Source organism: Myxocyprinus asiaticus, chromosome 35 (genome assembly GCF_019703515.2).
Source record: "Myxocyprinus asiaticus isolate MX2 ecotype Aquarium Trade chromosome 35, UBuf_Myxa_2, whole genome shotgun sequence".
NCBI classification, from domain to species: Eukaryota; Metazoa; Chordata; class Actinopteri; order Cypriniformes; family Catostomidae; genus Myxocyprinus; species Myxocyprinus asiaticus.
Genome location: NC_059378.1, coordinates 579,965 through 599,514, shown reverse-complemented (window position 1 = coordinate 599,514; position 19,550 = coordinate 579,965). Strand labels below are relative to the sequence as shown.

The 19,550-nt window shown below is 35.9% G+C and overlaps 1 protein-coding gene across 1 annotated transcript; it reads right to left on the bottom strand.

Moving 5' to 3' along the window:
- Positions 1 to 5,334: 5,334 nt before the first annotated feature.
- On the bottom strand, positions 5,335 to 15,191 carry LOC127425913 (tryptophan 2,3-dioxygenase B). Its single transcript, XM_051672229.1, has 12 exons — positions 15,081 to 15,191; positions 14,873 to 14,975; positions 14,563 to 14,653; positions 14,390 to 14,460; positions 14,185 to 14,312; positions 9,095 to 9,281; positions 8,845 to 8,952; positions 8,629 to 8,740; positions 6,936 to 6,993; positions 6,768 to 6,847; positions 6,590 to 6,680; positions 5,335 to 6,321 (listed from the first exon to the last, which is right to left on the bottom strand). The coding sequence occupies exons 1-12, from the start codon at positions 15,113 to 15,115 to the stop codon at positions 6,162 to 6,164; spliced, it is 1,224 nt and encodes a 407-aa protein (XP_051528189.1). The 5' UTR covers positions 15,116 to 15,191; the 3' UTR covers positions 5,335 to 6,161.
- Between the last annotated feature and the right edge of the window lie 4,359 nt (positions 15,192 to 19,550).

Below are 19,550 nucleotides of genomic sequence, written 5' to 3'. Positions count from 1 at the left end.
CTGTCAATCATTTTGCACGTTCTCATAGTATTGTAGTTGCAGCAAATTTTGAGGCATAATGCCATTTTTATGCCATGTTGTTCATAACGATTGTCAGTTGAGGGCGCTATTTTGCTGCTGTTGTTTTTGACAAACGTTTCTGCTCGTGACGGTCTCAATAAAGCTCATTTGGTATTTTTGGAGGGCGGGGTTTTGGAAAGAGGGGGCGTGGCTAATCCAACGGCTCATCTTGTGGAAATTCTAGAAGCCTAAAAACACTTACAGCACATTTAAGTACCCAGATGATGCACTTTGAATGTTGGACACTTCATGCACTCAGCACACGTGGCTTGCCGTACTTAGCGGAAGGGGTGAAGTTACCTGGCTGCACTGCTGGTCTGACAAAACAGTTTTAAATAATGAAGAATGTAGCAACTAGTGAAACTTTAGTGGATACAGCACCTTACAAATGTGAGCTGAATGCTTTACCGTCACCCCAAGCTGTGTGAATATGTACGTTGTTTAAGATACAAGTGTTAAACTGAGGTTGGCTAACGTGCTAAATCTAGCGGCAACACATCACATGAGCTTGAAACGTCACTTCCGTCAGCTGTTAAACGGCAAATGCTTCCGTGTAGTAAAAAAACATTAAGGCTCAGTTCGGAATGGCATACTACCAATACTACTCTTACTACTTCTGCCATATATGTCATAGAGTAGTATGGTTGCATGCCATACTGAACTCGGCCTAAGTGTTCCATTTGGGACGATACTACACTTTGAAAATTCATACACTACATGGCTAAGTGCATAGTATATTTTGTAAGTGCATAGTGTATAGTGTGTCATTTGGGACACAGCTAGTGTCTCTGATGTCTCTGACTGGAGTCCCTCCTTCAATGTAAGTCTATGGGTCTTTTGTTTCAGGTGAAGATGGTGAGTGTGTTCTGTTAATAAAGTAATGATTTGCAGGATCATTCATGTCATTCATGAGCTTAAACATTATGGGACAAGTTAGTTTACTACTTAAGGGTTAGTGCTTTGTTCAGATCACTAACTCTATATAGTAATAGTAATAAGGAAGCTTAGCAAACACTAATAATTAGTTTTTAGTGATCATACTGTATCCCGTAAGAATATCCAAGAAGCTCTTAAATTGGGTTGGATTTATAGTGTCTATACTGTAAGTTGAGGTTTATGTCTTTTCTTTAGTTAAATGTCAAAAATAATTTTTTGGCACTTCAAGTTACCCATGCACATGACAACATTTTTTGGCGAGATGAACTCTGGAATTTCTGAGTTTTTTTTTTTTTGTCTGTAGTAAGGGGAAGACAGGCAAAGCATTGAGTCAAGAATTATGAACAATAATCATGCTTGTTATCATCCTGTGTGTCAACTGCATCTGAATTATTCATTACTGAATGATATTTCTTTTTCAGGCTTTGAAAAAAATCCCCAAATTTTATCAAATGAATACACTGGCCTTCAGTACAAGATCTGGATCCAAACAGGAAAGCCTTCCAGATTTCCATGGAATGAGATCATAACTTCTGGAGAATTGCTCAAAGCACATTTGAATGTAGATGCCAATTTCATTACAGAAATATGACCACTTTTATAGCACATGTTGGGATAAATTACTTATTTGGTTTACACAACTTAATGAGCTTATTTTAATAAAGTAAAAGTAACAGTTATAATTATATTGCTACTGATATTTTAAAATGAGTATTTGCTGAATATAAGGAACTTGTGCTTGGTTAAAAATTTGTATATTATTTTATTGAAAACGCATGCTGAAATCCATGAATCAAATATGATACAACAGACTTTTGAGGAATATCTCTCAATCTCACATTCATGCACACCACAAACACAAAAATCACAGAGCTTTGAAAATTCTGACATATATTATTTATAAGATATATTTAAAGTGTGAATTAATATTTCTGTGTATTTTCACATATACAACCTGCTCTGTCATTATAAAGATCTCATTATTTTACATTATAAGCTATTATGATGTCATCTTACCATAAGTCCAAAAGTTTTACAATTTCCCTTTTTTAAATGTCAATATAGTGTTTGGTGCATAAAATACATAGCATAAAAATTGTTTATTGACAAAATAATATTTGATTCATATTGTATTTGAACTGTGATACATTTCCATCCATTTCACTCCATATTTATATATTTATGGCCAAACTCTCAAACATTTGGTATCTCTGAAAAGTTCAGGGAGTCCTCTGATAATACCCCAAGATTTACCACTGTAGAAAAACTTCAATAACAAATGTACTACACAAAAATTAATTGCTGGGCCTCAGGAGGAGAATGACCTTTAAAGCCTAATGTATCAAATACGATGCATCATTTTTTTTCCTTTTTTTTTTTTAAATGTGCAATTGTTTTTTAATAGTTTGTCTAATGGTCCTAAAAACAGTTTAATGTAAAAAAAAAAAATTGCATTTTCGGACAATTCTTTTCATATGTCTGGCTTTATAGGGTTAAAGTCTATTTCACATAACAACATACTGTGATGTATGAAACTTTTGAACACAATGAATATCAAAAAACACAGCACGCAGTCTCCTTCTTAAACAGGGACTGAAAACAAAAGTTTTACATTTTGGTTCGTTCCGAGCAGAAACTGAACTTTTTACATACCGATTCTGGAGTTCTGTTGCCTCCTTTCCAATTGGTAACCGGTTAGAATGAAATAGAAGAACGGTTAATAACATAATGTTTTTAAATGACAGTACTCTGTGGTATAGGTGGGTGATATACCAGTTGCAGTGTTACCAGATCTCTCAAGAGCAAAAGGGACCTGGTCTGGAAGAGCACGCTTAAAATAAGGGACTTGCCTTATCCAAAATAATTGAAAATAATCGGGGGGATTTTTCCCATGTGGGGGAATTTTCAGCATAGAAATCATAACAAGCAGAATATAAGTAGCCTATACAAACTATATAAATGTCTTGTCAATAAACACATTCTTAATATTTAATATATCCCCAAAAATGTTTCAAAAATACATCTGGCCATCTAAGTTTAATTGAGTTAGGTCTGACCTGATCAATGGCTCCCTGTTCCCTATATAGTGCATTGTGTAGCAATCACTAAATAGGGAATAGTGAACAAGTGTGATTTCACATTTAGACTATTCGTGGTTGACCTATTTTATGGAGAAATACAAACCATTTTTTAGTTTTCTTAGTTTTATTATCTATCTGTTACACAGAATACAATATTTACACTAATTGCCTCATTCAGAGATAGGCTACATGTTTTCACTCTCAGTAGTGGGCATCTTTGAGTTTGCCTTTTGCACAACCTCTCGTGTCATGTAAGGACAATGCTTGCACAAAAAAGATGGCAAGATAGCAAAAAACAAAACACTAAGACCATGTCAGACATGCACTCCATCTCATTAAAATGTAACCAAATGCAACCATTACTAATACACATTTACCGACAAACAGCTGCGAATGTAATAGTTTTATTTTACCAATGAATTCGGGGTGTTGACCTTGGTGCCCCCTCAAAAAAAAACAGGTGCATGATGCCCCCTGAGCAGAATCACTCAATTATGAGAAGACCAGAAAAAAACAAGACAAAATTCTAGAGAAGTGTTATTGGACTGTCAATATCTACAAAGACTTTGAATGCACAACATTGCATGATGACAAGTTAATGATGCGGTAACCTCACAAATCCACTTCAGCTGAGACATTAAGATTTCTCGAGAAACATTGCGGCTGGACCAGCAGTTTTAGATGAATCACACTGGCAATGAACTGATTTTCTCAACGTTTCTGCACACTTTTACTCTCTTGCAAAGTTGTTTTTCATTATTATTTCTTCTGTTTCACTGCCTCTGTGCTCTGTCTCTTGTGTTGAGATTTTCTGATTGGAGATAACTGCAGGAAATGGTTGGAGGAGGGGGGCAATCATCTGTAATACTGGGACTGAGAGGACTAATTGAAGCTCTCAAAGGTGACAGACTTCTTGAAATACAGTCCAACCCAGTGAAAATATGTCCTCTGTCCCGCCCAGCAGGTAACACCCCGTACTGACCGATCCGTCACTCGTCATCTACAGAACTTTTTCAGTTGTACTAATTGTAGCTAGCCAGCTACTGTAACAGATGATTATTTAAACATTGAGATGATACTGGTATGAAACTGAGGCTACTGTGGTTGTGTTCTGGAAACAATAAGTTGTTGTCATATAATGCCATTCTTCATGAACTCTTGGCACACTCTGCCCTCTAGTGGAGTACTGCAGCATTACTGGGTCACGTGTGAGGCAATATTTCTATCTGTGTGGACAGTACAGTCAGCTTTATTTGCTTAGAACTCACATGTTATTCCTCGTAAATATTGCACAAAACACTCTACGTCATTACTGGCCGTGTGGCAACACAAGCTGTATGTGTAGAGACACTGTGCTCTAAAGTTTAACTAAAGTGCTTTTATTAGGGACACTTTCAACATTTAAGTACAAGTTAAAAATGAATACAACTGTGTACGTCACTATATCCGTTTGCAAGATGATTTAGTAGAAATGTGTAGAAACTACAGTATGTGAAGTGTTGAGAATGAATTCAATATGATGATATACAAATCTTGGACATTTTAGATACTGAACAATTAATTATTAAATACAGACGAGTAGCAATAATACAATTTATCCACATTTCCAAAGCACAAGCTAGTATTCCCTTTGACCCCTTTGACCTTTCAGAAGATTTACAGCGATGTATTTCTCTTAGATGACTAACTATACTTGCATGACAGGGGTGCAAACACAATTATAGGTTTGGTACGAGGTGGGTCTAAGGTTTATGCATCGTTTACAGTTTAAATCTGACTTATTTTAATGGCAAAAGGAACTGTAAAAAACATTGGAAAATGTTACTGTAAACCAGAAGTTTGTAGTTTTATGCCAGTTGTTTTTTAAGTCTCTTCTCAGGAGACTTTTTTCAAGGGCTTTTAGGATATAACACGATTGCAAGAGACACTGTTGAATGTGATGAGTGATTATTGACCGATATATTGTCCAGGCTGATAAACTGGTCAACATTTGATATTCGTTAACATTAGTTCACATGAGCTAACAATGAACAAAACTTTTACAACATTTATTAGTCTTGGTAAATGTTAATTACAACATTCACTATTGCATTTTCAAAATGAAGTTGTATTTGTTACCATTAGTTAATGCATTATAAACTAATATGAACTAACAATTGTTTTTTTATAAACTAACATTAACCAAGATTAGTAAGTGTTGCAAAAATGCATTGTTAGTTCATGATAACTACTGAATTAATCTCTTGAGACCCGAGCGTGACTGTTGTATATATATTATTTATTTTTTCTAAAAATGTATGTCCTCATATGTGGACAGTGAGACTACGTTGTGAAATTTTAAATAACACTAAGCTATATAATTTTTTTTCATCAAATAGTTTATGATGTTTCCAGGAGTGTTGATTATTCATGTTTTTGACATGACATCATAAATTATCATAATTAATTCAGATTCAAAGTAATGTCCAGCATCATCCAATCACTGTCAATCATGTTCAAATAAAATGATACATTATAAATTGTGAATCTATGTAGTGATTATCATTGTCACATGTCTGTCAAACATGTTGAGTGATCCAAACATCATCTGCAGCCTGAAACTGAACTTTTGATCAGATTTTAGGAGTGAATGCACTTAACTGCATAGAGAGCTATAGGATGAACTGTTTTTACATCTACATACATTTTCATCATTGCAGTTGCAATTTCTTTGATATTTCAGTAAATCAGTTAACAACATAAATGGAACAAAATACACAAACTTTGGCTGATCATTAAATAGCACTTGCATTATTCCTATAATCTCTGTACTTCAATTCATCAGCCAGGACAAACAAACACAACATTTGCAGAGCATCTGATCAATACAAAAAAATACATTTTTAAAATAAGAGAAATGTACGATAATTCTCCGAAAGTGGTTTCAGAGAACATATCGTGGAATACATTTATTATTCTTACCTCAAAAAACTTCAATTCAAGTCTTAAAGAATTTTTGCACATTAATAAGTGTATCTTGTTTGAAGGATGTTTAGATACTTTTAGTGAAAAACAAGGCAAAAACGATTTTTTGCAGTGATCCGATTAATCTGAGTCCTCACTGCTGCATGAATTATACGAGCTGTCGTAACATTCGGCCATGTAGGGGAACGTATGGACGTTGGGGTTCAGTTTGGGCACCCAGGCATGAGGTACCAAGAATGTTGCCAGGTTGAACAAATCCACAAACACTTTGTAACGGTCACTGTAAAGTGAGAGAATGAGGCATCATGGGTTTATGGAAAAAACCTTGATATTGTATCACATTCAATTAAAACGTCTTCATCAAGAGCGTAACTGTTTATGACAGATTTTTATCACAGTGTAAAATTGCTAAACACATTTTTAAAAGCCTTTTATCTTTACCGTATCAGTAGAGAAATGACAGCAGAGTTAGAATTACACCAGCATGAGTAAGACAAGAGAGAAAACACAAACCACATCTCCACAGCAGAGAGTCACATGACACACACCTGACAGTGGAGCGCAGGTAATGGTACCCAGAAGATCCACCTGTTCCTGCTTTACTACCGATCATTCTGTGCACCATACACACATGGTTATCTGGAGGAAAGAGGTTTGTGGATGTTAACCATGCTGTTGATCCGTTTATATGCACTTTAGAGAGGTAGAACAGAACAGAAGACTTACATCTCCACTTGGCCATGAGTGTGTCGATCTCCATCAGAGCCGTCAGCAGCTGGAACGGCAGCTGGAAACGAGGTTCTTCTCTGAAAGTCGTAAACACCCATAAAACAGCTCTGTACCCCACTGATAATATTTAGATGAATAAAGTGGCATTTCTGTAGCATTCTGTACCTGTAGAAGTTGATCATCAGAGCTCCTTGAAGAGCTTTGTAGGAAAGTCTCTGTTCACCTTTTGGGAGAAAAAAGATTGACATGGGAAAATCTGATTTATTGCAGCTCCAGTCAATTAGGGTTTGACCGCATCATTTTCATATACCATGGTATTCCCATCATGGAAATGTACCATATTTTAACCATGATATTCATAGTGAAACCATAGTAATAATACAGGAAAATGAAAACTATGGTAATAAAAATCATAATTTTGTGGCAATGTGTTTGCTGTCCCCTCCTGCATATCGCGGCCCTCTTTGGCATATCATGGCACCGTTTCACGGTCCCTTCGGCATATCGTGGCCCCATTTCACGGCCGGCCCACCGGGAAAAGTCCCGGTTCTCCCAGTGACCAGTCCACCTCTGCCCGTATACATAAGTCAGGCATATGAGGTATCATTTGAAAGCTTAGAATCTGAACTTTTCAGAGATAACAAATATAATAAAATAATAAATTCTGCATTTATGTTACTTAAAATAACAAAATAAGGCCTCCAAACATTTGTGTTGAAAATTAGCGCCCCCTAGAGGTAATGGGGTAGAAAAGAAAAGTCCTTCACATAGCACATAAATGGGCAAGTCATATATCAAATGAAAGCTCGCGCTCTCAGGAATGTTTTGTTGCCCTGATAACACAGTTAGAAATATTTTCAAAAGAATCACAAAGTGAAATATGATTTCTGTAAGTCATCAAATACAAACGTCTCATTTATGCTCTGATAACTGCTGCTGTAAGCCCCAAATAGCTAAAAACTTTATATCTGCTTTATCCTTAGGGAGTCCTCTAAAAAAATTTGCCATTGTGTATTTGTCTGTGAATTTGCTTGTCTGAATAATCCAATGTTATATCTTAGATGTCCAGAACAAAATATGCCATCCAGAAGGAAAAGTATGCAAAACAAATCATCAGAAAAATCTGTTTTTGACTATTGATGATAAAAATGTTATATATCATCACAAATGGGAGGATCCCAGCTTTCTAAAGACACCCTGATTAAACTTCTAGTCCACTCAGAGGCCGAGATATTCAGTGAAATAATGAGGGTGGTGCTTGAACTGAAAATTAGACTGAATGTCTATGGACGAGCACATCTGTGAGGGATAAAATGTGTTAGAGCGCCACCTACATTTCAGATCTGTATATTGTGATGGAATATTGTGAAACACTTTTTCTAGTGCTTTCTGCCATCTAGTGGAATAAAATGAGACTTTTCAAAGTGAGGTAGTGTGAACAGAACCAGAATTACATGTTTACAAATTTTGGACATATTTTTTATTTTTTATCATAAGATTATAAACACATACAATATTATTTATGAATAATTGGAGTCTTTTTTTTATTTGGGCAGTTCTCTGAAAAATGAGAGAATGGTGAGCTTTTAAATTTGAGTGTGAAAAATTGGTAGCATTGTATTTGTATTTCGAGTAAAATTCAAAATAACAACAAAATATGTATTTTATTAACAGTTTTTGTTTTCCTGTATTATTATTATGGTACGAATATCAAGGTTAAAATATGGTTATTTTAGTAAAACTATGGTAAATTATATCAAATAAATCACATGATATTATCATACTTTTCCCATGGCATATTGTTATAACACTATTTATAAGAGTTTATAAGGTCTACATGCTTTAACAGTGTCCTCACCTTTTCTCAAAAGATGTTCATGTCGTTTGGGGTCGAACAGAGCAGAGAAAATCTCTGTCTGTTTGTTTAGATCATCCTGCATCTCCTGTTTGGCCTCAGAATCTGTCATTTTCTATCAGAGAACACCAAAGCAATGCGTTAACCTCAAGTCAAGCAACTTAACTGAGAGAAACAAATGAAAGGATCATTGAGGTCAGAAACAAGAGCAGAACCAACTTCAAGTTTTTGCTTCTTCAGACTGAGACCCTTTTCAATGTTGGCTTGAAGTTTCCCCCAGAAATTAAATCCATCCTGTTCAAGTCCAGGAGTTCTCTCCAGCCATTGCTACAATATAGATTTATACATAATATTATAGAACTTACTAATTCATTTTTAAGTCCATTGAAGATGCGTTTTTGTTCAGATGCACCTTTAAAATGCCTTCATGTTGAACATGGATGTATAGATGAATATAGTGAGCTTTTACCTCCAGCAGCTGTAGCAGTGTGGGTTCCTCCGCTGATCTAAGAAGAACTTCACTCTCATGTCCGTGGAAGTTATCTCTGTAATGCCGTCGGTTGTAAGGAACTCTCAAATTATCCGCCACACCGATCTTACTCTCCAGAAGGCGGAACTGAAGACTCTGGAAGCCTGACGCTGGGCTCAGATATTCCCTACAACACAAAAACAGTAACATGGACATAATCTGGGGTTCATAATTGGATGTTTCCACCAGTTGTATTTCCCAATCTAATCAAAAAGCTCTCTTTTTTCCAGGACACTTTGGCTATGTTCACGCTGCAGCTGAATGTGGCCCAAATCAGATTTTTTCACTCACATTTTACACAGATCTATTCATTGGATGACAGTGTGAACAGAAACAAGTGCATTAACCTCCTGAGACCCCGCGTCCACATGTGTGGACATTATGTTTTTGCTTTGCTATAGGCTATGTGTAATTTAACCCTTTGGGGTCTGAGGGTGTTTTTGGGCCCAGGAGAAGTTTTGACATGCCTTGACATTTGTGCTTTTTTCAGTTGCTTAAAAACATATTAATGGCTAAAGTCTGATAACACTGTATTCAGCACAAACTGGGCTACAATAATATGTGAACAACATGTATGTACATGACATATATATACAGGTGCATCTCAATAAATTAGAATGTCGTGGAAAAGTTCATTTATTTCAGTAATTCAACTCAAATTGTGAAACTCATGTATTAAATAAATTCAGTGCACACAGACTGAAGTAGTTTAAGTCTTTGGTTCTTTTAATTGTGATGATTTTGGCTCACATTTAACAAAAACCCACCAATTCACTATCTCAAAAAATTAGAATATGGTGACATGCCAATCAGCTAATCAACTCAAAACACCTGCAAAGGTTTCCTGAGCCTTCAAAATGGTCTCTCAGTTTAGTTCTCTAGGCTACACAATCATGGGGAAGACTGCTGATCTGACAGTTGTCCAGAAGACAATCATTGACACCCTTCACAAGGAGGGTAAGCCACAAACATTCATTGCCAAAGAAGCTGGCTGTTCACAGAGTGCTGTATCCAAGCATGTTAACAGAAAGTTGAGTGGAAGGAAAAAGTGTGGAAGAAAAAGATGCACAACCAACCGAGAGAACCGCAGCCTTATGAGGATTGTCAAGCAAAATCGATTCAAGAATTTGGGTGAACTTCACAAGGAATGGACTGAGGCTGGGGTCAAGGCATCAAGAGCCACCACACACAGACACTACAGTTGTCGTATTCCTCTTGTTAAGCCACTCCTGAACCACAGACAACGTCAGAGGCGTCTTACCTGGGCTAAGGAGAAGAAGAACTGGACTGTTGCCCAGTGGTCCAAAGTCCTCTTTTCAGATGAGAGCAAGTTTTGTATTTCATTTGGAAACCAAGGTCCTAGAGTCTGGAGGAAGGGTGGAGAAGCTCATAGCCCAAGTTGCTTGAAGTCCAGTGTTAAGTTTCCACAGTCTGTGATGATTTGGGGTGCAATGTCATCTGCTGGTGTTGGTCCATTGTGTTTTTTGAAAACCAAAGTCACTGCACCTGTTTACCAAGACATTTTGGAGCACTTCATGCTTCCTTCTGCTGACCAGCTTTTTAAAGATGCTGATTTCATTTTCCAGCAGGATTTGGCACCTGCCCACACTGCCAAAAGCACCAAAAGTTGGTTAAATGACCATGGTGTTGGTGTGCTTGACTGGCCAGCAAACTCACCAGACCTGAACCCCATAGAGAATCTATGGGGTATTGTCAAGAGGAAAATGAGAAACAAGAGACCAAAAAATGCAGATGAGCTGAAGGCCACTGTCAAAGAAACCTGGGCTTCCATACCACCTCGGCAGTGCCACAAACTGATCACCTCCATGCCACGCCGAATTGAGGCAGTAATAAAACAAAAGTAGCCCCTACCAAGTATTGAGTACATATACAGTAAATGAACATACTTTCCAGAAGGCCAACAATTCACTAAAAATGTTTTTTTTATTGGTCTTATGATGTATTCAAATTTTTTGAGATAGTGAATTGGTGGGTTTTTGTTAAATGTGAGCCAAAATCATCACAATTAAAAGAACCAAAGACTTAAACTACTTCAGTCTGTGTGCATTGACTTTATTTAATACACGAGTTTCACAATTTGAGTTGAATTACTGAAATAAATGAACTTTTCCACGACATTCTAATTTATTGAGATGCACCTGTATATATATATATAGTTGTGCTCAAAAGTTTGCATACCCTTGGAGAATTGGTAATATATGTACCATTTTTAAAGATAACATGAGTGAGCAGGCAAAACACATTTCTTTTATTTCTTATGGGATTCATATTCAACTGTAGGTTATAACAGAATGGCACAATCATAAAATAAAACATGGCAACAAAGAGCAACATGAAATGACCCCTGTTCAAAAGTCTGCATACCCTTAGTTCTTAATACTGTGTATTGCCCCCTTTAGCATCAATGACAGCGTGCAGTCTTTTTTAATAGTTGTCTATGAGGCCCCAAATTCTTGCAGGTGGTATAGCTGCCCATTCGTCTTGGCAAAATGCCTCCAGGTCATGCAAAGTCGTTGGTCGTCTTGCATGAACCGCACGTTTGAGATCTCCCCAGAGTGGCTCGATGATATTAATGTCAGGAGACTGTGATGGCCACTCCAGAACCTTCACCTTTATCTGATGTAACCACTGGAGGGTCAACTTGGCCTTGTGTTTAGGGTCATTGTCGTGCTGGAAAGTCCAAGAGTGTCCCATGTGCAGCTTTCGTGCAGAAGAATGCAAATTGTCTGCCAATATTTTCTGATAACATGCTGCATTCATCTTGCCATCAATTTTCACTAGATTCCCCATGCCTTTAGAGCTCACACCCCCCAAAACATCAGTGAGACACCACCATGCTTCACAGTGGGGATGGTATTCTTTTCACTATAGGCCTTGTTGACCCCTCTCCAAACATAGCGCTTATGGTTGTGACCATAAAGCTCTATTTTGGTCTCATCACTCCAAATTACATACAAAGAGGCGTGTCAAGGTGTTGTCGGGCATATTGTAACTGGGCTTTTTTGTGGCATTGGCGCAGTAAAGGCTTCTTTCTGGCAACTCGACCATGCAGCTCATTTTTGTTCAAGTATCGTTGTATTGTGCTCCTTGAAACAACCACACCGTCTTTTTCCAGAGCAGCCTGTATTTCTCCTGAGGTTACCTGTGGGGTTTTTCTTTGTATCCCGAACAATTCTTCTGGCAGTTGTGGCTGAAATCTTTCTTGGTCTACCTGACCTTGGCTTGGTATCAAGAGATCCCTGAATTTTCCACTTCTTAATAAGTGATTGAACAGTACTGACTGGCATTTTCAAGCCTTTGGATATCTTTTTATATCCTTTTCCATCTTTATAAAGTTCCATTACCTTGTTACGCAGGTCTTTTGACAGTTCTTTTCTGCTCCCCATGGCTCAGTATCTAGCCTGCTCAGTGCATCCACGTGAGAGCTAACAAACTCATTGACTATTTATACACAGACACTAATTGCAATTTAAAAAGCCACAGGTGTGGGAAATTAACCTTTAATTGCCATTTAAACCTGTGTGTGTCACCTTGTGTGTCTGTAACAAGGCCAAACATTCAAGGGTGTGTAAACTTTTGATCAGTGCCATTTGGATGATTTCTGTTATCATTATGATTTAAAAAGAAGCCAAACAAATATGTGATAATAAATGGCTTCATATGATCACTATCCTTAAATAAAAGACAGTTTTTTTGCATGATCAGTCGTATTTTCAAAATCAATGTCAAAATTTCACAATTTCTGCCAGGGTATGCAAACATTTGAGCACAACTGTATATATTATAAATAATAAAATATGCACATGAAAAGATACCAGACAGAGGTAGATTTATGTAACAGTGCTCTTATATCACTCGCACAGAAAACACAGTTTCTATATTTCTCAAAAGGCGAATGCAAGTAATAATACCTCTTCTTACCTTACATATATGCAGTGCTAAATAGTAATCTATTACTTGTAATCTGGATTATGCAATCAGATTACAAAAATCAAGTACTTGTAATTAGATTGAATTACATTTTAAAATACTCATAATCAGATTACAGTTACTTTTTTATGGATGCAGTAAAGCTAGTTTTAGTTTCCAGAATTGCTTTTGTAGTCTGCTTTGAAAATGTACATGAATGCGCGTTTGGTTTTGCGACAAATTTTGAGACGTTAAAACGTTTTCCGTGATGTTGATTCTGGAATATAACTGGTCTAATGTTTACAACACACGCATTGCGTTTGAAACGGCAAAATTTTAAATGCTTTTTTTATTTCACACAGAAACAGGCAAAAACGAGTAAACAACACTCATATAAATTCTCATATTTTCTCCATTAAGTACGTTTTTTTTATGCATTTAAGCAACATTATGTCAAAATGGTGCCATCTTATCCTATTAAAATGCATGTGACATCAAATAAACAAGAATTACAGTTCAAAAGTAATCCAAAAGTAATGTAAAAGATATCAGATTAGATTACTTTAAAATATAATCCAAGATATTACATTACTGGCTACAATTTTAGTCTTGCAATTTGTAATCAGTACCAGATTACAATACAGAAGTAATCTACCCAACACTGCATCATATATGTAATGCCGTTTTACTTGCTGCCCTTCAATTATGTGGTGTGTTTTGCTCGTAAGTAATATACCATTCTTGAGCTTTGTTGCATTAAGAATAAAGGCTAATTGCAATTTGAATGCTATGATGATGAACGTGCATATATATGCATGCTCTGATTTGTGCTACATTTAAAATGTCATGTCAACAACCTCACATAAAATCCGATCTGGGCCTCATTCATCTGCCGTGTGAATGTAGTCTCTGATACAGAGTTCAGAATGACCTGTCAGCTTCACCTACATCCAATCACCCTGAACACAAACACCTTGAACAAAAGTTCAAAAAGGTTGAGTGACCCCAGGAAGTTAACCCAAAACATGAACACTCATGTGATCTTCAAACAAACACACATGTTTTGTTTTCTTCAGATTGAGGGCATTAAACTCTGTTACCTGAAATCGAAGAAGTCCAGAGCGGTCATGGTCTCCAGCACAGCAAACTGCTCCACCAGCAGTCTGAAGATCATGCTGATCCTGTGGATCCTGCTCACCACTTTCAGCATGTTCCTCTCATCTCGGACCTGTGGACAAAGTCAACATTTCATCATTTTCACATGGAAATAAAAGTACTTCCACATAGGTCTTCAGTTTAACTCACATGGTTTTTAATGAAAAGCTCCCGCACAGAATCAAGCTCCCACAATATCTGTTTAAACCACAGCTCGTAAGCTAGAGGAAACACAGAAGAACACGATGAGGATCTGTGGAAACACCTTCATAAACAACAGATGTGGATTGAGAAGGTATTGAGGTGAACAGGGCAACTTTTACCTTGGTGTGTAATGATGAAGAGATGCTCATCATGGATTTTGTTCTCTTTCAGTTGACTCTGCAAGACTTGAGCACTCAGCACCTTATCGAGCTAACAGCAGAGACAGTGTTCATTACATCATTCTTCCATTTTAGCCTCGTTTTCATTGTTGTTGAAATAATTTTCACATTTATAATGAAAAGCACAATATTTACCGCACATAGAATCATATACATGCAATATATATTTTAATTGTATGTAAGATACAATATGAATATTTGAATAATGGATCTTTGGATCAGCACAGATGTCTTGACCGTAGATATTTACCTGAAGATATTCTCCGTAGATGATTCCTCCTTTAGTGGCGTTGTTGATGCCCTGCTGAGACTCATCCTCTTCTTCTGCCCCGCTGCCGTTACTGCTTAACAATCTAATTTTGAGTCACAACCATTTTTATGTTATTACGAAATTTGTTCAAGATAAATAAATAAATAAATAAATAAATACATATATATTGGAAGAATTGAATACACACTGGTGCTTTCCTCCCAGAAATGGACATCCACTCATGTTTTTCCCCAGAATGTTTCACTGAAAATGATCTAATCCACGTTTTACTGAAAGTTATCACACGGTTCTGAATGTTTCATGAAAAAGTAAAGTATTTAAAGATTCGCAGTATCCAATCAACAGCTGAATTGCCAAACCCCGCCCATCACTGTGGACGCACATGGCAGGTGTGTGTGTGTGTGAGTATGTGTGTGAGTGTTTGTGTGAGTGTTAGTGTGTGTGTGTGCTAGTGTTTAGGTGTGTGAGTATTTGTGTGTGTGTGTTAGTGTGTGTGTGAGTGTGCTAGTGTTTGTGTTTTTGTGTGTGCGTGTTTGTTAGTGTGTGTGTGTGAGTATTTGTGTGTTTGTTAGTGTGTGAGTGTGCTAGTGTTTGTGTTTTTGTGTGTGTGAGTTTGTGTGTTTGTTAGTGTGTGTGTTTGTTAGTGTGTGAGTGTGCTAGTGTTTGTGTGTTTGTGTGTGTGTGTTTGTGTGTTAGTGTGTGTACAGTTTATAATGTGATTCTTTTGTTGTTTTCTTATCACTCTATTTAGACTTCAAAGGATTTGGAATTATTATTATTTTTAAATGAATCCCTCAAATGACCAGCTGCCCCAGTGCTGCCTAAATGTGAATTTGTGATTCATTAAACTTTATTTCAATGTAAAAAAAAATTTACATTATGAATGTAAAATGTATTTATAGATTATATACAGATTGTAACTGTAGTCGCCACATACACATGATTGGCACAGTGCATTCAAGGACAGCTAAATATTTACTAGTCTTACGCTGTAAAAATCAACAAAAAGCAGCCAATGGTAGAGCCCGATGGACAGGGGGCTTATCACAACAATATCAGGCCTGATGTGGGGTTATTTAGGATCAACCGATGTTGTATTTTGATGTAGATGGAAAAAACAACAACAGATGTATTTCTTTCTGTGTAGAGATGCAAATATATTCTGTAAATGAGAATAAAGTAATGGGCGTATTTCATAAGAAACCACATTTGCATTGATCTTTTGAAATAAAAGTTCCCACAGATTGAATATGACCCATATACTTGTGGATTTCTGCAGGCGCAGCGTCAGAGAGGAAGATGGTGCACAGTTTTAAATTACACTAACAAATATAAGATTAACACTATAGTACCATAAATAAAATATTGTAGTGTTTTAATCCTCAGAGAGTCTCAAGCATTGATAATGATTATAAAAAAATAAAAATAAAAATGTTATGCATATTTTGTTTTCTGGTAAATTTTGGAAAAAGTTGCAAAATTGCAATGCTGGACGTTTAGGGTTGCAAAATTTCACCACCGTTTTTTTTTTTTAGACAGTAAGTGGAAGTTCTGAATTCACAACACAATTCAACACATTATATAATAAATAATTTATTATAAGCAGTCGCTGTGAAAAATGTCTGCAATTTAACACCTTAACATTTACAGTAAAAAATAATAATATATTTAACATGACAAAACATGTAATTTTACAATAAAAAAAAATGTTTTTTAGATGTAAAAGGTCTAATTGTACTGTATAATTAACTGTAAACAAATTACATTGTGTTTAATAAGAGAAAACGTACTTTTACGGTAAAATATTGTTAAAATTACAGTGAAAATAATCAGACGTGACCCATTACATTTCATTATATTTTATGGAAATGTTATGTTTCTTATATTTAATATCAGTTCTGTACATTGGGGTGTTCTGTGTTTGATTTAATGTAGTTTAGTTCATGTTTATTGCATTATAATAGTGTCACGTGTTACTCTGATGGTGTTTTGTGTCTCTACATGTGTATTAATTATTGCTCTTGATGAACTTTAAGTCATAATGTGGCTTTTTGTAGTTACTACAGTGATTATCAATACATTTTAAAGTTAAATATATATATATATATATTATAGTTCCAGAAGTTTAGTATATCAAGTTTATATAATTTAATAATATATATGGTAGTGAACCGTAAAAAATACTGGCATCAAAATTACGTCACTTTATAATTTACGGTAAATTTCTGGCAACCGCAGCTGCTGGTATTTTACCTTAAATTTAACATTGTAAATGAATGAACATTTAAGAAATTTGACTTTAAAACTAATGAGGACTTTTGATGTTGATGCTACTGTATATTTGCTGGTATACTCTGTATGTGATGTATCCGTATACACTGGAGCTTTGTGTTTTGATGAAATACGTCAGGATCGTGCACTTATCTCAAACATCTCAATCCAGAAGTTGTCTCTCTGGGATGAAATAATTGCACACCTCACTTGTAACTTGTATTTAACCAAATCCCTTTAAATTCAGTCCTTGTCTTCAGTTAGACTCATTCACAGATCAGTTGTTTGACACCTGACGTGTATTTATTTACACACCCTCATTAAATCTTGCTTTTATATTACACCTTATGTTTGTGGTCACTTGTGTTCCTGTGGGACGTCCTCCATAAACAGATCCAGACCAGGCCGTCAGATCTAAAAACAAAACCTAAATCAATATATCTCAGCGAAAGAGCTTGTGTGCATTTAATGGGGCTGAAGTTCAGTTAATGTATACGTTTATAGGCAAACAGGTAAAAACAAAATCACATGTTCAGCGAGTCATTAGGGATCTTGAATTGGGAAATAGTTCACAGAATCAAATTGACCTCGACACTCCTTTGGGTCACATGATGTGCTCACCCATGACCCTGACATAAAATTCTACACGTGAGATGAATGTCATGTCATGCCCAATGATGCAACTAATCCAAACACACCTGATGGGACACTGCCCTCTGCCACCAGGACGACCTCTGAATCACATTTATACATTATTGTCATTGGATGAGAACGAGCTAAGACACGCATCACTATTACTATTGCTCATACTTTGGGTCTGTGAATAAACTAGTGGACCAGAATATCAAAGAGACTTGTTGTTTAGAGGGTTGTTGTTTATAGAAATATTACCATCAGAGCAAATCAAACTTGTAGTACCACTTGTGTTCAGCAGGGGGCAGTAAGTGAAACTCCAGCTGTATGCGTTAATTATACAGTAAAATAACTATATATATATATAAATGAATATTGATTTAGCTTTTTTCCTGTTCACTGGTCTTTGTGTGACATTAAGTGATAAATGAAAAATATTTGTCATTATTTTTGAAGACATCCTCACTATGCAACATTTTTCACAAGTGCCTAAAACTTTTGCACAGTAATGTAGACTATATATATATATATATATATATATATATTACTGTTAAATTACATGTATTGCTTGGTTAAATATATCACTATGTTTTACTGTAAATGTTAACATTTAACTTTTTTTTTTTTTTTTTTTTTTTAACTGTATCACGGAAACTTTTTTTTCCACATTAAAATTAGATACTTTTTACAGTGACCCTTACAGCTTATAATTCATTATTTTTTATATACTATTAAGTGTGTTTTGTTGTCTATACAGCTGGAGTTTCACTTACTGCCCCCTGCTGAACACAAGTGGTACTACAAGTTTCATTTGCTCTGATGGTAGGAATATTTCTTATTACAGTCCGGGGACATGATTAATTGCTTTAATTTGTAATTTTAATTTAATTTTTTTTTTTACAATTAATCACACTGAATTAATGTGTTAAATCGAATGTAGAATTAAAAGCCGTTTATAATCTCGTGCGACCCCTCGTACACATGTGGATGTATTTTGGCTTCACTATATGCAACGCATAATTTAACTTAAACCAACTGATCTCAGTTCAGGAGACTCTGTGCTGTCAGTAAAGGGTTCAGCTTTCAACATATGGTGTCATGTGACAAAACAACATGGCGCAGATCACAGCGGAGTTTGTCTTTGGGAGAAACACCAACAAAACTACATCTGGTAAGAAACCTAATTAAGTTTTTACATTGAAACCTGTTTGAGTCAAAAGATTAGAGTCTCTAGTTTCATTCAATATGCCATTTGTAAAATATGAGCGATTTAACGTGAAACGCCACACTGTTAAACACAATGACCACGTATGTGGACTGTATGCTATATGGAGTTAGGATGAACATAAAGTGCATTTCAAACTGTTCTGAGACCAGTGCAGACAGACAGCACACTGGAGGTTAAGTCATTCACTAAATAGGGAGCAAGGGAGCATCCTATATCTCTCTATGCAGTTAAGTGCATTCACTCCTAAAATCTGATCAAAAGTTCAGTTTCAGGCTGCAGATGATGTTTGGATCACTCAACACGTTTGACAGACATGTGACAATGATAATCAGTACATAGATTCAGAATTTATAATGTATCATTTTATTTTAACATGGTTGACAGTGATTGGATGATGCTGGACATTACTTTGAATCTGAATTAATTATGATAATTTCTGATGTAATGTCTGTAACATCTCAAAAACATGAATAATCAACACTCCTGGAAACATCATAAACTATTTGATATATAAAAATAAAAAAA

Coding starts and splice junctions, on each gene's coding strand:
- LOC127425913 (XM_051672229.1), bottom strand. CDS start 15,115: ATGAGTGGATGTCCATTTCTGGGAGGAAAGCACCA. Junction 14,976..15,080: donor TTTCTGGGAGGAAAGCACCA/GTGTGTATTCAA, acceptor ACTCAAAATTAG/ATTGTTAAGCAGTAACGGCA. Junction 14,313..14,389: donor AGCTTTTCATTAAAAACCAT/GTGAGTTAAACT, acceptor CTTTGTCCACAG/GTCCGAGATGAGAGGAACAT.